Consider the following 15,196-nt stretch of genomic DNA (forward strand, 5'->3'; position numbering starts at 1 on the left):
AGTAAATTTTCAAACTTAGTAAGGGTTCTGACTGCTTTCAAACTTACACGTTGGTTAATTTCAAACATGATTTACATTTGTATTAATTACAACACAATCACACAAACAGATGCAATTGAAGAGTTTGTGTCATTCTCTCCCATGGGGAAAATGGAGACATGCCTTAATGTTTTATTTTATCTTGGAAAATTAAGCACGAGTTGTCTGACCTGGTTTCCAGACCATTCTCAACCATACAGACCCTGAAGATCTTACTGGACAAAGGCTTACTTCACTAAACAACAGGGAGAATTTGAAATGGTATCACCTAAAGTTTTCCAGTTACATCTGTAGATTCCCAGGAGTGTAGTTGCCAGCAATTGGCAACACTGGAAGTGCACACAGTTGTTACCACAAACCTTGCTCATGGGTGGAAGCTTCAGCTGGGGAATGTGGAAGATGGTGATAGACAGAGATGTTAGCATGGGTTTTGTGCTGGGATATTAGGCAAATCAAATAAGGAAGGGAGCCATTTTACCTGCACCTGATATGCCATCCCTGAATCCAGTGAGTTATCCAACCCTTGAGTCATTACAAGGGAAGGAGCAGTAATAGGGATTCCTTTCAATGTTGGTGAACTCCTGTGGGAAAAGGTGACTGACAAGCTGTCCATCAAAATCATTTGTGGAGATTTTGCTCTCACCTGAAAGGACATTCTCAGCCAGCTTCAGAATCCGTTTTCTTACATCAGTTATTAAAAGCTAGGAATCAATTGGCATCCACAGCATCTCATGGTTTTGCATGTATTTGCATACACCTAATCACATTTGGACCCATTTATTTTGTGTTGTGACAGCTGGCTTGCAGAGAAAAGGAGGGGAGGGGGAGATGAAGTACAGTGTATCTCCAGAAGTAGTCTACTTCTTTCTTTGCCAGAGTGACGAAAAAGTTGGGAAGACAAAAGCAAGGGGAAGACAAAAAGCAAGAGTATCTAAACAAACCACTCTTGCTGTCTTCTGCTCTGCAGTTATGAATTAGCCCTTGTGATAGTTTTATCCAAACGATAAGGGCACCAAAATCTAACACATGTGACGATACACATTTACCTGTACTAAATGGATGAATTTTCAAAGAGAGTCTTGGGTAGGTTCATAATATGTCAATAACATCGTTCGCACAATTCACGTGACAGTACAGACCAACAAAGGTCGTTAGGTGCATCAACCCTGTCGTAACACTGACCATAAACAGATGTTCTATCATGAGTATAAATGCAACCACTTCTACAATGACTTTTCATGCTTTTCTTGAGTAAATTAAGCTGACCTCCAAACTACGTATTCAGCCTCCATTATAAGGAATCATGTAGCATTTTATCACAGATATTAGCAAAGGAAGTGAACTGGGACACTAACCATGGGATTGTGAGGCCCATTCATCACTAACTGCTGACACAATGTTGACAGCCTTGATCCCTCCCTTACTCACTTTAACCTCTGCATTCTGAACTTGCAGCCCTCCACTCACAACAGACCAACCTTGACAGCATCGACCAATCCGATGACAACAGTGGTGTGGGTGTGGTTTGGTGAACTGAGCTCCCTCTTGAAGACTCTGTAAGTCAGCTCTCAGACACCTCGTTATACCTCCTCCTGAGCCAGGACTCCCACCACTGAACATTTCATCATTGTCTTCCCGGCACTCAAGTACCTTATTTCCTTAGGAGTTCTTCCCTCCACAGCCTGCAACCTTACAACCTCCCAGTACTGCACTGTCTGCTTCTTCCTCCAGCTCAACATCCATAAGCATGACTGTCTGGGCAGACCCAGTGTTTCAGGCTGCTCTTATACCATGAACTTCTTTCTTCCTACAGCAGGTCAGGCAGCATCAGTGGAAAGAGAAACAGTTAACATATCAGGTATGGTACCCTTCATCAGAACATTCTGACAAAAGGTCTTTGAACTGAAATATTAATTCTGTTTCTCTTTCCACAGAGTGCTTCCAGCATTTTCTGCTTTTATATCAGACTTCCAGCATCTGTACTTTATTTTATTTTGCATTTATTTCTTACTCCTTTTGCTTCATCCTTTCTTCCTCGGTCTAGCCTATTCTCGCTTACATCCATGAGAGCTCTGACGGCCTCCATCACTTTGACAGTTTCCAAATTCCTGGCCCCAATCTTCAAAGTGGACGTACAATCCCTCTACATCTCCATCTCACATCAGGAGGATCTGGAGACTTCCTGAACTGTTTGAATGAGGATCACTGTAAGCTTGAGGAACGGCCCCTCATCTTCCACCAGGCCGTGTTGCAAACTGAGAAGCTCAATAGCAAATTCAAGTCACTTTCTCTGTATTACTGATTCAAGTTATCTATCTGGAATATGAACTCAGTTTTTAGTGACATAGAGTCGTCCAAGACAGAAACAGGCCCTCTGGTCCTCAACAATGATACAGTACCCATTTACACTAATCGCATTTTATTGTCTCCATATTCCCATCAATTCCCCCCAGATTCTACCACTTGTCTACACACTAGGAGTCATTTAGGGTAGCAATTAACCTACCGAACAGCACATGTTGGATGTGTTGTGAGAGGGAGGGAGGGCGAGAGGGAGAGAGACCCATGATTCAGGCTAAATAATGCAATACCTTGAAATCATCTCAGAAAAAGAGCTGCTTTCTCATTATATTTTGCACAGCTCCATTGCATCCCAGTGGGTGTGAAACCAAAGCACTTCCCATGAGATATAGGATGCACAGTCACCAAACTGCACTCACAATAGCATAATGTTAATGACGATATGATCTACTTTTGAACTTAGAGCCATGTAAGATCAGTATCAGGGAGAACTCCATCGTTCTTTGTATAGCACCAAGCCACCTTTTATATCCCCATGAGAGGCAGATAAGATGTCACCTCTAACAGTTCTTCTTCTTTTCTTCCTCTTCTACTTCCTTTTATTCTTCTTCTTCCTTCTATTACTACTACTACTATGAGATGATGCACTCCTTCTCTGTGCTTCTAGTGGACTTGAGGTTCTTAAAACCATCCCAAATGTTCCTTCTCCTTTTTGAGTGGTCATGGGATAGGAACTCCTGAGAGACATGGCAATATTGCCTTCTTACATGGAGACTTTGCCCAGATCCATTAATCTTTTTGTCTGTGTGCCTGATAATCTTTCCTGTGACAGAGCGCAGATGTTTTTTGCCTAGTGAAGCTGATTGAAGATAACTAGGGCCTCAATTTTAAGGACGTTGGCCTGGGAGAGAACGCTAACATTGGTTCACTTATCTTTCCAGTGAATCTGGAGAACCTGGAGCAAATGGTATTGGCGATATCTTTCCATGGCTTGAGGTGCCAATTGTATAAAATGCATCACATTTTCACACTGACATGGAAGGAGGCCATTCAGCCTACTGAGTCCATGCCAGCTTTCAGAGTAATCAATCAATCCTATCCCCTAAGTTATTACCCACTAACCTATTCTCTCATGCATGCCCATTAACCCATAATTTACCCACAAGCAATCTACACTGGAGGTAATTTGATAGCAGCCAGTTAAACAAACCACCTGGACATCTTTGGGACATGGGAGGGAACTGGAGCACTGGGAGGGAGACCCACGCAGTCACAGGGAGAACATGCAAACTCCACGCAGGCAGCACCAGAGGTCAGGATCAAACCCAGGTCACTGGAACTGTGAGAGAGCTGTAATACCTGCAGTGTTACTGTACAGCCTCTGCTAACTCTAAAAGCAATTCCATCAATCACATTGTCCCACTTATTTCCCTATAACCTAGTCTCTTCTTCCATACTCATTAACTCCCAACTTTAGATTCTTTTTGATAGCTTTAGAAGTGGGCATTTACAAGTTATTTGCATGGGGAATTCTCACGTAATTATTCCAAGTATTCCCTTTATGATTAAAATCTACCCCTTTCATGAAAATATTGGCGACATCATAATATTTTCTTCTGTGTCAATACTTGTCTGATTGTGCTCTTAGGAAATCATTCACTGTGTTAAAGTTGCCACTTAAACAAAGTCGTGTGGTTGATACATCAACCGACAGGCACTTGGAGCCCTTTTCCAAACAAAAATGTCCCTCAAAAGACATCGTTTTACTCCAGTTCTATCAACATTTTTTAAGCATGGATTTCTAACTACTTACCTGCAACATGCAGTACAAATATGATCTGTTTTTGGATCTCAGGTTTTCATGGCCTGAGCTCCACATGCAGAAGTAGCAGCTTTGAGAAGGAAGTCCAGCACCTTTGGAAAAACACATCTACTGGGACTGAGGGTACAAAAGTGAGAAGGCAGGAGGGCTAAACACACGAGTTATCTATTTAATTCATGTGTGAATAGTGATTTTGTTGCAAGGTTTTATTTCCCACAAAAAAAGAAAGGATTTAGCAGAAAGTTACACTGTCAGTACAGTTTGCAAATTAATTCTGAATCTCCCACGCAAACATAACTGTGAGATTTTCTCATTATCTCCATTATCAGCAATAACTCTCTCACAGTAATAACTTCTGTCACTTCCGATGTTCCAATAAGTGCCACGGATGCTAAACTTCCCTTTCAACACATTGAATGAGTGATTTCAAATAACACACACAGTGACCGTTCATTACTTAGACAGAATTATGGTTTTAGGTCAACTCGTACTCAAGGTTTTAAAACATCGTGCACACTAATCACCTCACTATAGGAAGGATGTCGAGGCTTTGGAAAGGGTGCAGAGGAGGTTTACTAGGGTGATGCCTGGATTATAGGGCACGTACTATCAGGAGAGGCTGGACAAACTTGGGCTCTTTTCTCTGGAGTGGCAGAGGCTGAGGGGTGACCTGTTGGAGGTGTATAAAATTATGAGGGGCATAGATAGGGTGGACAAGCAATATCTTTTTCCCACTTTTGAGCGATCCAATACCAGAGGGCATGCATTTAAGGTGAGAGGGAATAGGTTCAGAACAGATGTGAGGGGTAAGTTTTTTACTCAGAGAGTGGCGGATGCCTGGAATGCGTTGCCTGATAGGGTGGTGGAGGCAAATTCATTGGGGGCTTTTAAGACGGGCACGTGAATGAGAGGAAAATAGAGGAATATGGGCATTATGTAGGTAGGAGGGAATAGCTATGTCGGCACAACATTGTGGGCCGAAAGGCCTGTTCTGTGCTGTACTGTTCTACGTTCTAATACATTGAGACGAACAGCTATGTTGGTGCAGATCCTTTGAGTTTTCAATGCCTTTATTAACATAACTTTATTTCTGTGTATGAAGTTGTAATTATCACATTATGAATTATGGAGGATATCCTTCTGCTTTTGTCATTTGAATTTCTCTGGATAACCTAGAGCTGCTGCACTGATTGACACTCTTCTGATTGCAGTGACTCTGAGTTTACCCCCAAAAGCACCCAACACAATTACTAATTAATCTGTGTCAAAACAGTAAGGATTCCAGCTGTGGCTGTAAAGCACCAAGGGAGATAATACAAATATAAGTAAAAGGAGCAAGTGCTGGAGAAACTCAGCACATCAGGCCACATCTGCGGAGAGAGAAACAGAGTTAACATTTCAAGTCAATGACCTCTCATCTGATTCTCATTCATTCACACCAAGCTTCAAAGTTGGTAAAGAAAGTTGTACAAGGCTAAGGAAAGTCAGGAGACTTCAAGTTACAGAGTGACTTGACTGCAGACCCTGAAATATTTTATGTCTGAAACATAGTAATGTTCCTTTTATATAATCTACAAGCTGATCTCCCACATTAGTGCTCGCAGGGGGTTGTGTCTTCTGCAGCAGTGTTCCACAGTTTCACTGTTAACAAGCTCTGAGCCCTCTGGATTACTCCGAATTTAATCGTTCTAACTTCAGCAGTCATGTCTTATAGCTCCCAAGTGAGTAAATTACTGGTACCTTTCAGTCTATTGGCACCTCTCATCAAATTACGATTCATGTTGGCCTGTGGAGTGAGAACAACACATACCAGATGCAAAACTATTCTGCATTGTGAATCTGTCCCCCAAGTTCCTGATTGAAATGCCATCCATACAGCCTTTCAAGCGACCAGATATGCAAGATCAGCCTGTTCAGACTCTCAGTCTCTCAGTCTCTTTCTCTCTGTTTCTAACTTCCTCTTATCCCTTATCATGTGAACAATTGTGCTTATGATCTGGGAGGCACATTTATTGAGCAAGATTGCATTATTTTGACCAGTTTTTCGATACAACCTGCAGAAATTCGACACAACCTGATCTATAGCCATCTTTACTACAATAGACAGCTGGCTCAATTATATACTTATGTAATGCATGCACATATGGAATTATTATAAGTTACTCCACTTGAAATCATGTAGAAGTTGGTGTCTTAAGAAAACCAGTTTGATGCCAGGTCCTAAGGTGAATGGAAACACTACAATCATGATCCTTGACACATAAGGGTATGGAATTCAACATGCACAATAGTACCAATTGATTTTTCCTGCATTAAACTTTTTACTCTGCTCTATCAATTGGAACTGAAATCTGACAGAATGTATCATGAGTAGCCAATGCTTATTATCACTCCATTGTATTACCATTTAGGATGAATGACCTTTTGATTCTGGAAAATGGCCATTGTCATAACCATTACCCGACAATTTTTTGTATTGTAAAAGATCATGGGTGAAGTACCTTGATTGCTCCAGTAGAGATTTGGATTTCATGAAGTCTTCGCATGGTCCCGTCGCGATCAATGAAATATGAAGAGGCTAGCTGATGAAGGGCCTCTACACTCTGACTGGCATTTGCAGACTTTTTGTCTAACTTGCTTTTATCCATATACATGGTAAGTGCTTCTTCTCCTGCAGAGAGAAGAATTAATTGAAACTTTAGCAAAGGTAACCAGCAAAAGGAAACGAATATGCTGTCATACCGAAACATCTCAATAAACATGGACAGCCCTGCTTCTGCACGTTAGCACTCTTTGATTCCATGTGATGGCACCATTGTTTTAGCAAATACATCCAATGACTGCGACAGATATTTATTTTAGCAATCTGAAAATAATTCATCTGCCAGTGCTGGTTGTCAAGCTGTTTGTGACAATGATAAGCCCTCCCTCCAACAATGCATTCACCTGTGGAATTTATGTCAGTCAGCAGGAGTAATGTTCAAAGTACTCTTTAACCATCGTAGGTACCAGACAGCCTGAGATCCTTGTCTGGAATGATAGATGAGCCAGGTAACCTGACAATCATCAGGATGCTTCTCAAGCAGTTATGAAACAAGGCAACTTGTAACACGTCATGAGCAAACAAAACATTCTCTGGATGAGCTTGAACGTGGAGTAGTAACACAAATACCTGAGATTCTTACTCTGCAGAAACAGCAATAAGTTTCTCCCTGACCCAGCTGAACTCCAGAAGTACTAACAAGCTTGCCTGACCCATAAGATCATAAGATATAGGAGTAGAATTAGGCCATTCAGCCCATCGAGTCTGCTCCACCATTCAATCATGGCTGATTTTTTTCCAACCCTAATCTCCCACCTTCTCCCCATAACCTTTCAACCTCTTTACCAATCAAGAATATATCAATCTCTGCCTTAAATATACTCAATGATTTGGCCTCCACAACACTCTGTGGCAACAAATTCCACAGATTCATCACCATCTGACTGAAGAAATTCCTCCTCATCTCAGCTTTAAAGGTATGTCCCTTTATTTTGAGGATCTGCCCTCAGATCCTAGACTCTCCTACTAGTGGAAATGTCCTCTCCATGTCCACTCCATCTACGCCTTTCAGTTTCTGGTTGGTTTCAATGAGATCAGCCCTCATCCTTCTGAACTCCATCAAGTATAGACCCAGAGACATCAAACACTCCTCATATGTTAAGCCTTTCATTCCCAGGATCATTCCTCTGCCTAACCTCCTCTGGACCCTCTCCAGGGCCAGCACATCTTTCCGTAAATAAGGGGCCCAGAATTGCTCACAATATTCCAAATGCAGTCTGACCAATGCCTTATAAAGCCTCAGCAGTACATCCTTGCTTTTATATTCTAGTCCTCTTAAAGTGAAGACTGACATTGCATTTGCCTTCTTTACTACCGACTCAATCTGCAAGTTAACCTTCAGGGAATCCTGAACTTGGACTCTCACGTCCCTTTGCACCTCTGATTTCTTAATTTTCTCCCCATTTAGAAAATAATCTACTCCTTTATTCTTCCTACCAAAGTGCATAACCCCACACTTCCCCACATTGTATTCCATCAGCCACTTCTTTGCCCACTCTCCTAACCTGTCTGAGTCCTTCTGCAGACTGCCTGCTTTTGCGACACAACCTGTTCCTCCACCTATCTTGGTATCATCTGCAAACTTGGCCACAATGTCGTCAGTTCCTTCAGCCAGATTATTAATGTATAAAGTGAAAAGCTGCGGTCCCAACACTGACCCCTGCGGAACTTCACTCGTCACCAGCGGCCATTCTGTAAATGACCCCTTTATGCCACTCACTGACTTCTACCAGTCAGCCAATCTTCTATCCATGCTAGTACCTTGCCTCTAACAACATGAGCTCTTACCTTGCTTCACAGCCTTGTGTATGGCAGCCTGTGAAAGGCCTTCGGAAAATCCAAGTAAATAATGTCCACTGACTCTCTGTAGTCTAACCTGCTTGTTACCTCCTCAAGGAATTCTAACAGATTTGTCAGGAAAGATCTCCCCTTAATGAAACGATGCTGACTTCATCCTATTTTATCATACACTTCAAAATACTCAGAAATTTCATCCTTAATAATGGACTCTAAAATCTTGCCAACTACTGAGGTCAGGCTAACCGGCCTATAACTTCCCGCCTTTTGCCTCCCTCCTTCTTAAACAGAGGTGTCACAGTGTGTGTCCTGAGTGTGTGCTCAGTGTATTTCCTGCTGAGCAAACGATCCAGTGACTTAAAGAATCATGGAGCCCATCACTTCATGCCAGCTTTTTGAAGGAGCTGTCCAAATAATTGCACTCCCCTGCCCTTTCCACTTTGATACGAGAAGTATCTTTTTTCTTTCTAAATACTTGGCCAATCCTTTCTGAAGATCACTATTGATTCTGTTTTCACTTCTCTTTCAGCTTGTGCAATCCAAATCAGGAAAATTTGCCGAGTAAAAGGAATTTTCCTCAGATTCCCCTGCTGCATCTTTTTTTTGGAAATTATCTGAAATCTTTGTTCTCTGGTTACTGCCACATTGTACGAAAAATACAGGATTATTTTGTTTAACCTGAACAAGAAAATAAAACTATTAAATTTTTACTGCATACCAATGGTCTAAATGGTAGCGTAACAAAACAATTCGGCTGGTTGGATATTCAAAGCAAGCTTCTTCACTAAATTAATCGTGTTAAAAGGTTTTAGTATATATACTGAGCATGCTCAGGAAGCCAAGACTCAAATCTGTGGTTTTATGATTTTCCCTTGACGGTCCCAGTACATTCACAGTTTAAAAGACATTCTGCTCAAAATATGGCATCGGTCCTACTTATTCACAGAAATATGTTGACTCTTATTATAACTCCCATCAATCTCTGCTAAGAGGCTTTGCCATGTCTTATCTGAGTGTCTCAATTGTTCAGTATAAATGTCACCACTGTATTGTGCGCCTCTTCACTTTGCTTGTCTGGGTCATTTCATTTCTATGGTCAATACACAAGTTTAATGAATAGATTGTGCAGTTGGAGCTTTGTCAAACCTTTCCTGGCCTCAGTATGGGGGAGTGGGGAGGAAGGGAATGTATTTTAAATGAGAAAGTGATTCCCTTAGCTGACGATCCAGAATGCCAGTTCAATTCACTTTTAGAAATCTGGATTGTGGCCGCAAGTCCTGAATTACAGTTGAAGTGATACAGATGAGAGTTGCAAATGTTTTTTTATATACATCGTGAGCATGGGACAAGACAATATTCCATTGGCATGGGCTCACCTTTCCTTGTGTGCTTTCTGGTGTGTGGGATAAATCAACCAGGCTACTGAGAATTAATTGTGACTGTTGCAAGCAGCAGGAGGCTTGAACTATTTTGATGGTTGGGCCTCATTTTAATGTCTATGGAACCTGTGCATGCTGTTTCCTGTGTTGATTGGCAGCTTGTTGGCATCCCTGATTGAAAACATTCTGCCCTGTTTACAGTGAAGTATCCTCCAATTCCTAAAAAAAAATTGCTGTGGACTCTACAATTAGATCAACCCTTAGATTCGTGAAAGCTTGAAGAATTGGATATCAGCTATTTCTTTGGAACTAAAACATCAAATGCGAATATCAATGCTTTTACAGTGTGCAAACTAAAGGCTGAAAATTATGGGCTTCATCTTGACAGCAAATGGCATCAATTTGCCAAACTCTGTTGAAAGGAAAAGAAACATGAATTTCCGCTTGAAAACCTGTAGATACCAAAACATCTAAATCTAATCACCCACTGTTAAAGGAACATTTATTATCAATCACTTCAGTTGATGGAGCTTCTCGGTCTTTTGTCTTGTTCAAGTGAGCAAGCTCCATTTTGGGTCAACAATATTTAAATAAAAAACATGGTAAACCAAGAAGGTGATGTCTCTCATGAGTCTCTGTTCTGAAAATGATGGTGAACACAGATCATTCCAAACATAAATACATTGAGGTAGTACCAAAGGAAAAACAATAACAAATTTCAGAATATAGAGTGACAATTCCAGAGAAAGTGCAGTACAGGTAGACAAATAAGGTGTAAGGGCCATGATGAGGTAGATTGAGAGATCCAGAGTTCACCTTTATTGTACAAGAGGCCTGTTCAAAAGTCTGTTAACAGCGGGATAGAAGCTGTTCTTGAGCCTGGTGGTACATGTTTTCAAGCTTTTGTATCTTGTGCCCAATGGAAGGGGAGGAGAAGAGAGAATGACCGGGGTGGGAGGGGTCTTTGATTATGTTGACTGCTTTCCTGGAAGGCAGGATCATTGGAGGTACTGGAAGAGCAAGTAGATAAATGTTTGAAACGTTTGGGAATTGAGGGTGATGGAGAACTGGCAAAGAAGAGATGAGGCCTGGCGCAGCTCTGAACGCTTTGACCGTTGGGAGAAGTTTGATGTCAATGGAGGGGAGGCTGATTTTCGTGATAGACTGTGCTGTGTTCACAACTATCTGCAATTTCTTGTGGTTTTGGGCAGAGCCATTGCCGTACCATGTTGTGATGCGTCTGGATAGGACGCTCCCTACAGCGCATCAGTAAAAATTGGCGAAGATCATAGGAGAAATGCCAAATTTCCTTAACCTTCTGAGGAAGTAGAGGCACTGGTGTACTTCCTTGGCCATGCGTCAACATGATCTTATTTTTGCATGTAAGGTTCTGAAGAAGTGTGAAAAGATGTATGCCAAGCAGAGGTTTTCCTTGTGGGGGGAATCGAGCATCAGGTCCATAGTGTCAGAAGTTAGGGCATCACAGTCACAGAGTTGGGCAAACCGTTGCACCACAATGCCAATAACCCGAGTTCAATCCTGATCTCATGTGCTGTCTGTGCGGAGTTGGCACATTTTACCTGTGACTTTGTGGGTTTCCTCTCGGTCTTCCAGTTTCATCCCACATCCCAAAGACATGCAGGTTTCAAAGGTTAATCGGCTACTGTAAATTGTCCCTAGTATGTAGGTGGGTTGCAGAATCCAGGGGGAGTTGATAGGAATGTGGGGAGAATAAAATGGGATTAATGTAGGATCAGTGTAAATGAATCGTCCATGTTCAGCGCAGACTTGGTGGGCAGGAGGGCTTGTTTCATTATTGTACGACTCCATAACAAGGGGCATCATTAAAGATAGAGATGAGGAGGAATTTCTTCTCTGAGAGAGTTCTAAATCTTTGGAACTATTTATCCCAGAGACAAGCAGAGGCCAAATTATTGAATCCATTCTGGACTGAGATGGACAGAATTTTGATCTATGGGGCAATCAAAGAGATATGGCGAACAGGCAAGAAAGAGGAGCTGAGGCCAAGGTCTGATGGCCATAAACTTATGCAATAATGGAGAAGTTCAAGGGAACATCAGGCCTATTCCTGCTCCTATTTTGATGCTATTGCTTTCTGTTCTGATAGAGGAGCTGAAATGGTAACTTTTTCTCTTTCCACAGATGCTGCCTGACCTGCTGTATGTTATCACCATTTCCTGTTCTCTTTTCTTCCAGATTTCCAGCAGCTGCAGTGTTTAGAGTTTTGGGTCATCAGGCATGGAGAAAATACTCACAGGTCAACTCTGCACTAAAGGAGCATAATCCCCTGCAGTTATACACTTCCCTGTTTGAGCTCAGAGCAATATGGCTCCTTGGAGCATTGAAAAGCCTGTCAGGAACTTCAAGCTTGCGTTCTCTGCTGCTTTCTCCCTGTGGAAAGGAGATGAATTTGCCGGTCCCTAAATGTGGAACATCCATCACCTCCTTCGTGCGTTGTTGTGCCACTGACTGAGAAATAGGAGAACTACTTCCGAAAGACGTTAGGTGGATTGGGCCTTCCTTTGAAAACTCTCCACCCTCCAACAGGAGGCTCTGTTCCCCGTTCCTGTGACCCAGTGCAACACCCAATGGAACAGCCACAAAAGCCCACAGCAACAGGTTGAAGCCGAAGTGTGAAAACCCCAAAAAAATCACCTGCAGATGCTGAAAATCTGAAATAAAAACAGGAAGTACTGAAAATACTTCGCAGGTCTGTCAGGATCTGTAGTGAGAGCGAAACTGATCTTACATTGGAACTGGCCAGTTAACTGAAGTTGTTGAGTTCAAAATTGAGTCACAGCAGAAGATGAGGTGCTGAACCTTGAGCTTATGTTAGCCTTATCTTTTTATATACTTGAACCCAGTTTTTTTCTCCCCACAGATGCTGCCTGATCTGCTGGAGATTTCCAGCAATTGTTGCATTCAAACTCTAACAGTTCCAGCATGTACTTTTGCTTTTTTTTATTTTCTTTCTAACTACCTCCATATGACTATTAAGTACTTGGTCCTGAAAGCATTGGGTTACTTGGACAACTTTGGTCTGCACCCTATCACAGCCATTCTCCTCTGTTCTCCCTGTCCGTCTTCTCTGCAAATTAAACACACGTGTTTTCTCGTTTCTTCAGTTTTCATGAAGGCTCATTGACCTGAAATATCATGTCTGATTCTCTCTCGGTAGATGCTGCTTGATTCGCTGAACATTTCCAGCATTTTCTGCTTGTGTGGCCCGCTAAAGTTTACCTGTGACGTGGCCTTAGCTCCAGTGACCCTAGCTCCAGTGACCCGGGTTCAATCCCGACCTCTGGTGCTGTCTGTGTGAAGTTTGCATGTTCTCCTTGTGACTGCATGGTTTCCACCCACATTCCAAAGACTTGCAGACTGGTTGGTTAATTGGGCACTGTAAGTTGCCCCAAGTGTTTAGGTGAGTAGTAGAAGCTGGGGAGAGCTAAGGGGAATGTGGAGAAAATAAAGGATTAGTGCAGTAGATGCTGCCTGATGGTCAAGCATAGATTCGATGGATCGAAGGGCCTATTTCCATGCTGTACGACTCCAGGGAACTTTCTCAAAATCTCTTAAACTCCAACATTGTCTAAGTATTAAACAGAAGCTAAACTCTCCTTCCAATCAATGACTGACAAACTTGTAGGTAATGTATGATCCCTTCTAACTATGCAGGTTGTGGAAATGTGGCATTTTTCCTTGTGTTAAAGCTGAATCCTTCATGAGTGAAAGGCAAATGGGATTAGCCACACTACTGCGATCCAATTTGGCAGCACTGGCATCAAAGCATGCATTACTAATCCCTTTGATAATGGTGGGCAGCATCGATCATGATTAAAATTGAGGGTAATATTTCACTGTAAATTTTACCTGAATTGGCAAGCTATATATGTTAAGAGTCCAATTTTATGGTTTTCCCCTCTGTATTGATTACCAAGGATTATTGTTTCTTCTCTTGAACAGTTTTAAGGTTAATAGTCAAGCTGAGCCCAAATCAACTCTGCCAGACTTGCCAATCATACTGATTTTCACCAACATTAGGGAACATGCAATCCAACTTGTCACATAGTTTTATCATTGAAAATGCTTCATAAATAAGAACAAAAATATAATGGGTAGGAGGAACTATGGAATAGAAATGATTCTGTCTCACAATTCAAATGGCAATGATCCATAAATTATTTGAATCCTCTGCTGCAAAGGTTTCACTCTTACCCATTACTCTATATATAATAATGTTCTGTCAGTGACTTTGGATAAACAGAGGGAAATTGAACATGTATTTTTAATGGACATGAAAAATAATGGCAGGCATTATTTTCTTCTGCCTGTCTCAAGGTTTTCAAGTCTGCAGCAGGAATAAACTGCGCCAAATAAAATGACCGCAGCCTCCTTGGCTTCAATATTTGCTTCGTATGATTGTCATGTTTTCAGCTTAATTATCCTGCCTTCTCCACTGATTCAGTTCATAATCTAAAGTTGCAGATAGGCAGGGGCTTAGAAACTGCTTGCCACCTCCCTGAACGACTTACTGGGTCAATACAAGGAACCAAGCTGCAGGAGGTCCCCAGTTCTACTTCTGATCTTTGTTGAGTTAGTTGAATGATCCAAACACACATTGGATGGGATTTAAAAGGCCAACGTATCTGCGGTGTTTGCAGCACCAATGCTGCCCATTTATAACCAATGTGGAGACTTTCAGTGTGGCGATGCTCAGTTGTCAAACTCAGCACAGAAGAAGCCAACAAAACCTGATTTTGTCTCTCTTTTTATTTGTCCTGTTGCATCACCACCTGGTATGGAGGCTTCAATGTGCAGGATTGAAAGAAGCTGCAGAGGGTTGTAAACTCAACCAGCTCCATCACGGGCACCACCCTCCCCACCACCAACATCTTGAAGAGGCGGTGCCTCAAGGCAGCGGCATCCATCGTTAAGGACCCTCACCACCTGGGACATGCCCTCTTCATGTTACCACCATCAGGGAGGAGGTACAGGAGGCCGTGAAGACCTACACTCAATGCTTCAGCAACAACTTCCCCTCCGCCATCAGATTTCTGAACAGTCCATGAACCCATAAACACTACCTCCTTATTCCTCTTCTGCACTATTTATTTATTTTGTAACTTATAGTAATTGTTATGTCTTGCACAGTACTGCTGCTGCAAAACAACAAGTTTCACGACTAACATCAGTGATAATAAACCTGATTCTGATCCATGGTTTCTGCCTCCTAGC

General features: G+C 42.0%; 1 protein-coding gene across 1 annotated transcript in view; it reads right to left on the bottom strand.

Annotated features, from left to right (window-relative positions):
• Positions 1–15,196, bottom strand: part of brinp1 (bone morphogenetic protein/retinoic acid inducible neural-specific 1) — a 286,924-nt gene that overhangs the window by 61,613 nt on the left and 210,115 nt on the right. Inside the window, exon 5 of the mRNA XM_052037091.1 lies at positions 6,664–6,833. Coding sequence (XP_051893051.1) covers positions 6,664–6,833 — 170 coding nt within the window. The remainder of the gene's footprint in view (positions 1–6,663; positions 6,834–15,196) is intronic.

Source organism: Pristis pectinata, chromosome 23 (assembly GCF_009764475.1).
Source record: "Pristis pectinata isolate sPriPec2 chromosome 23, sPriPec2.1.pri, whole genome shotgun sequence".
Classification (NCBI taxonomy): Eukaryota; Metazoa; Chordata; class Chondrichthyes; order Rhinopristiformes; family Pristidae; genus Pristis; species Pristis pectinata.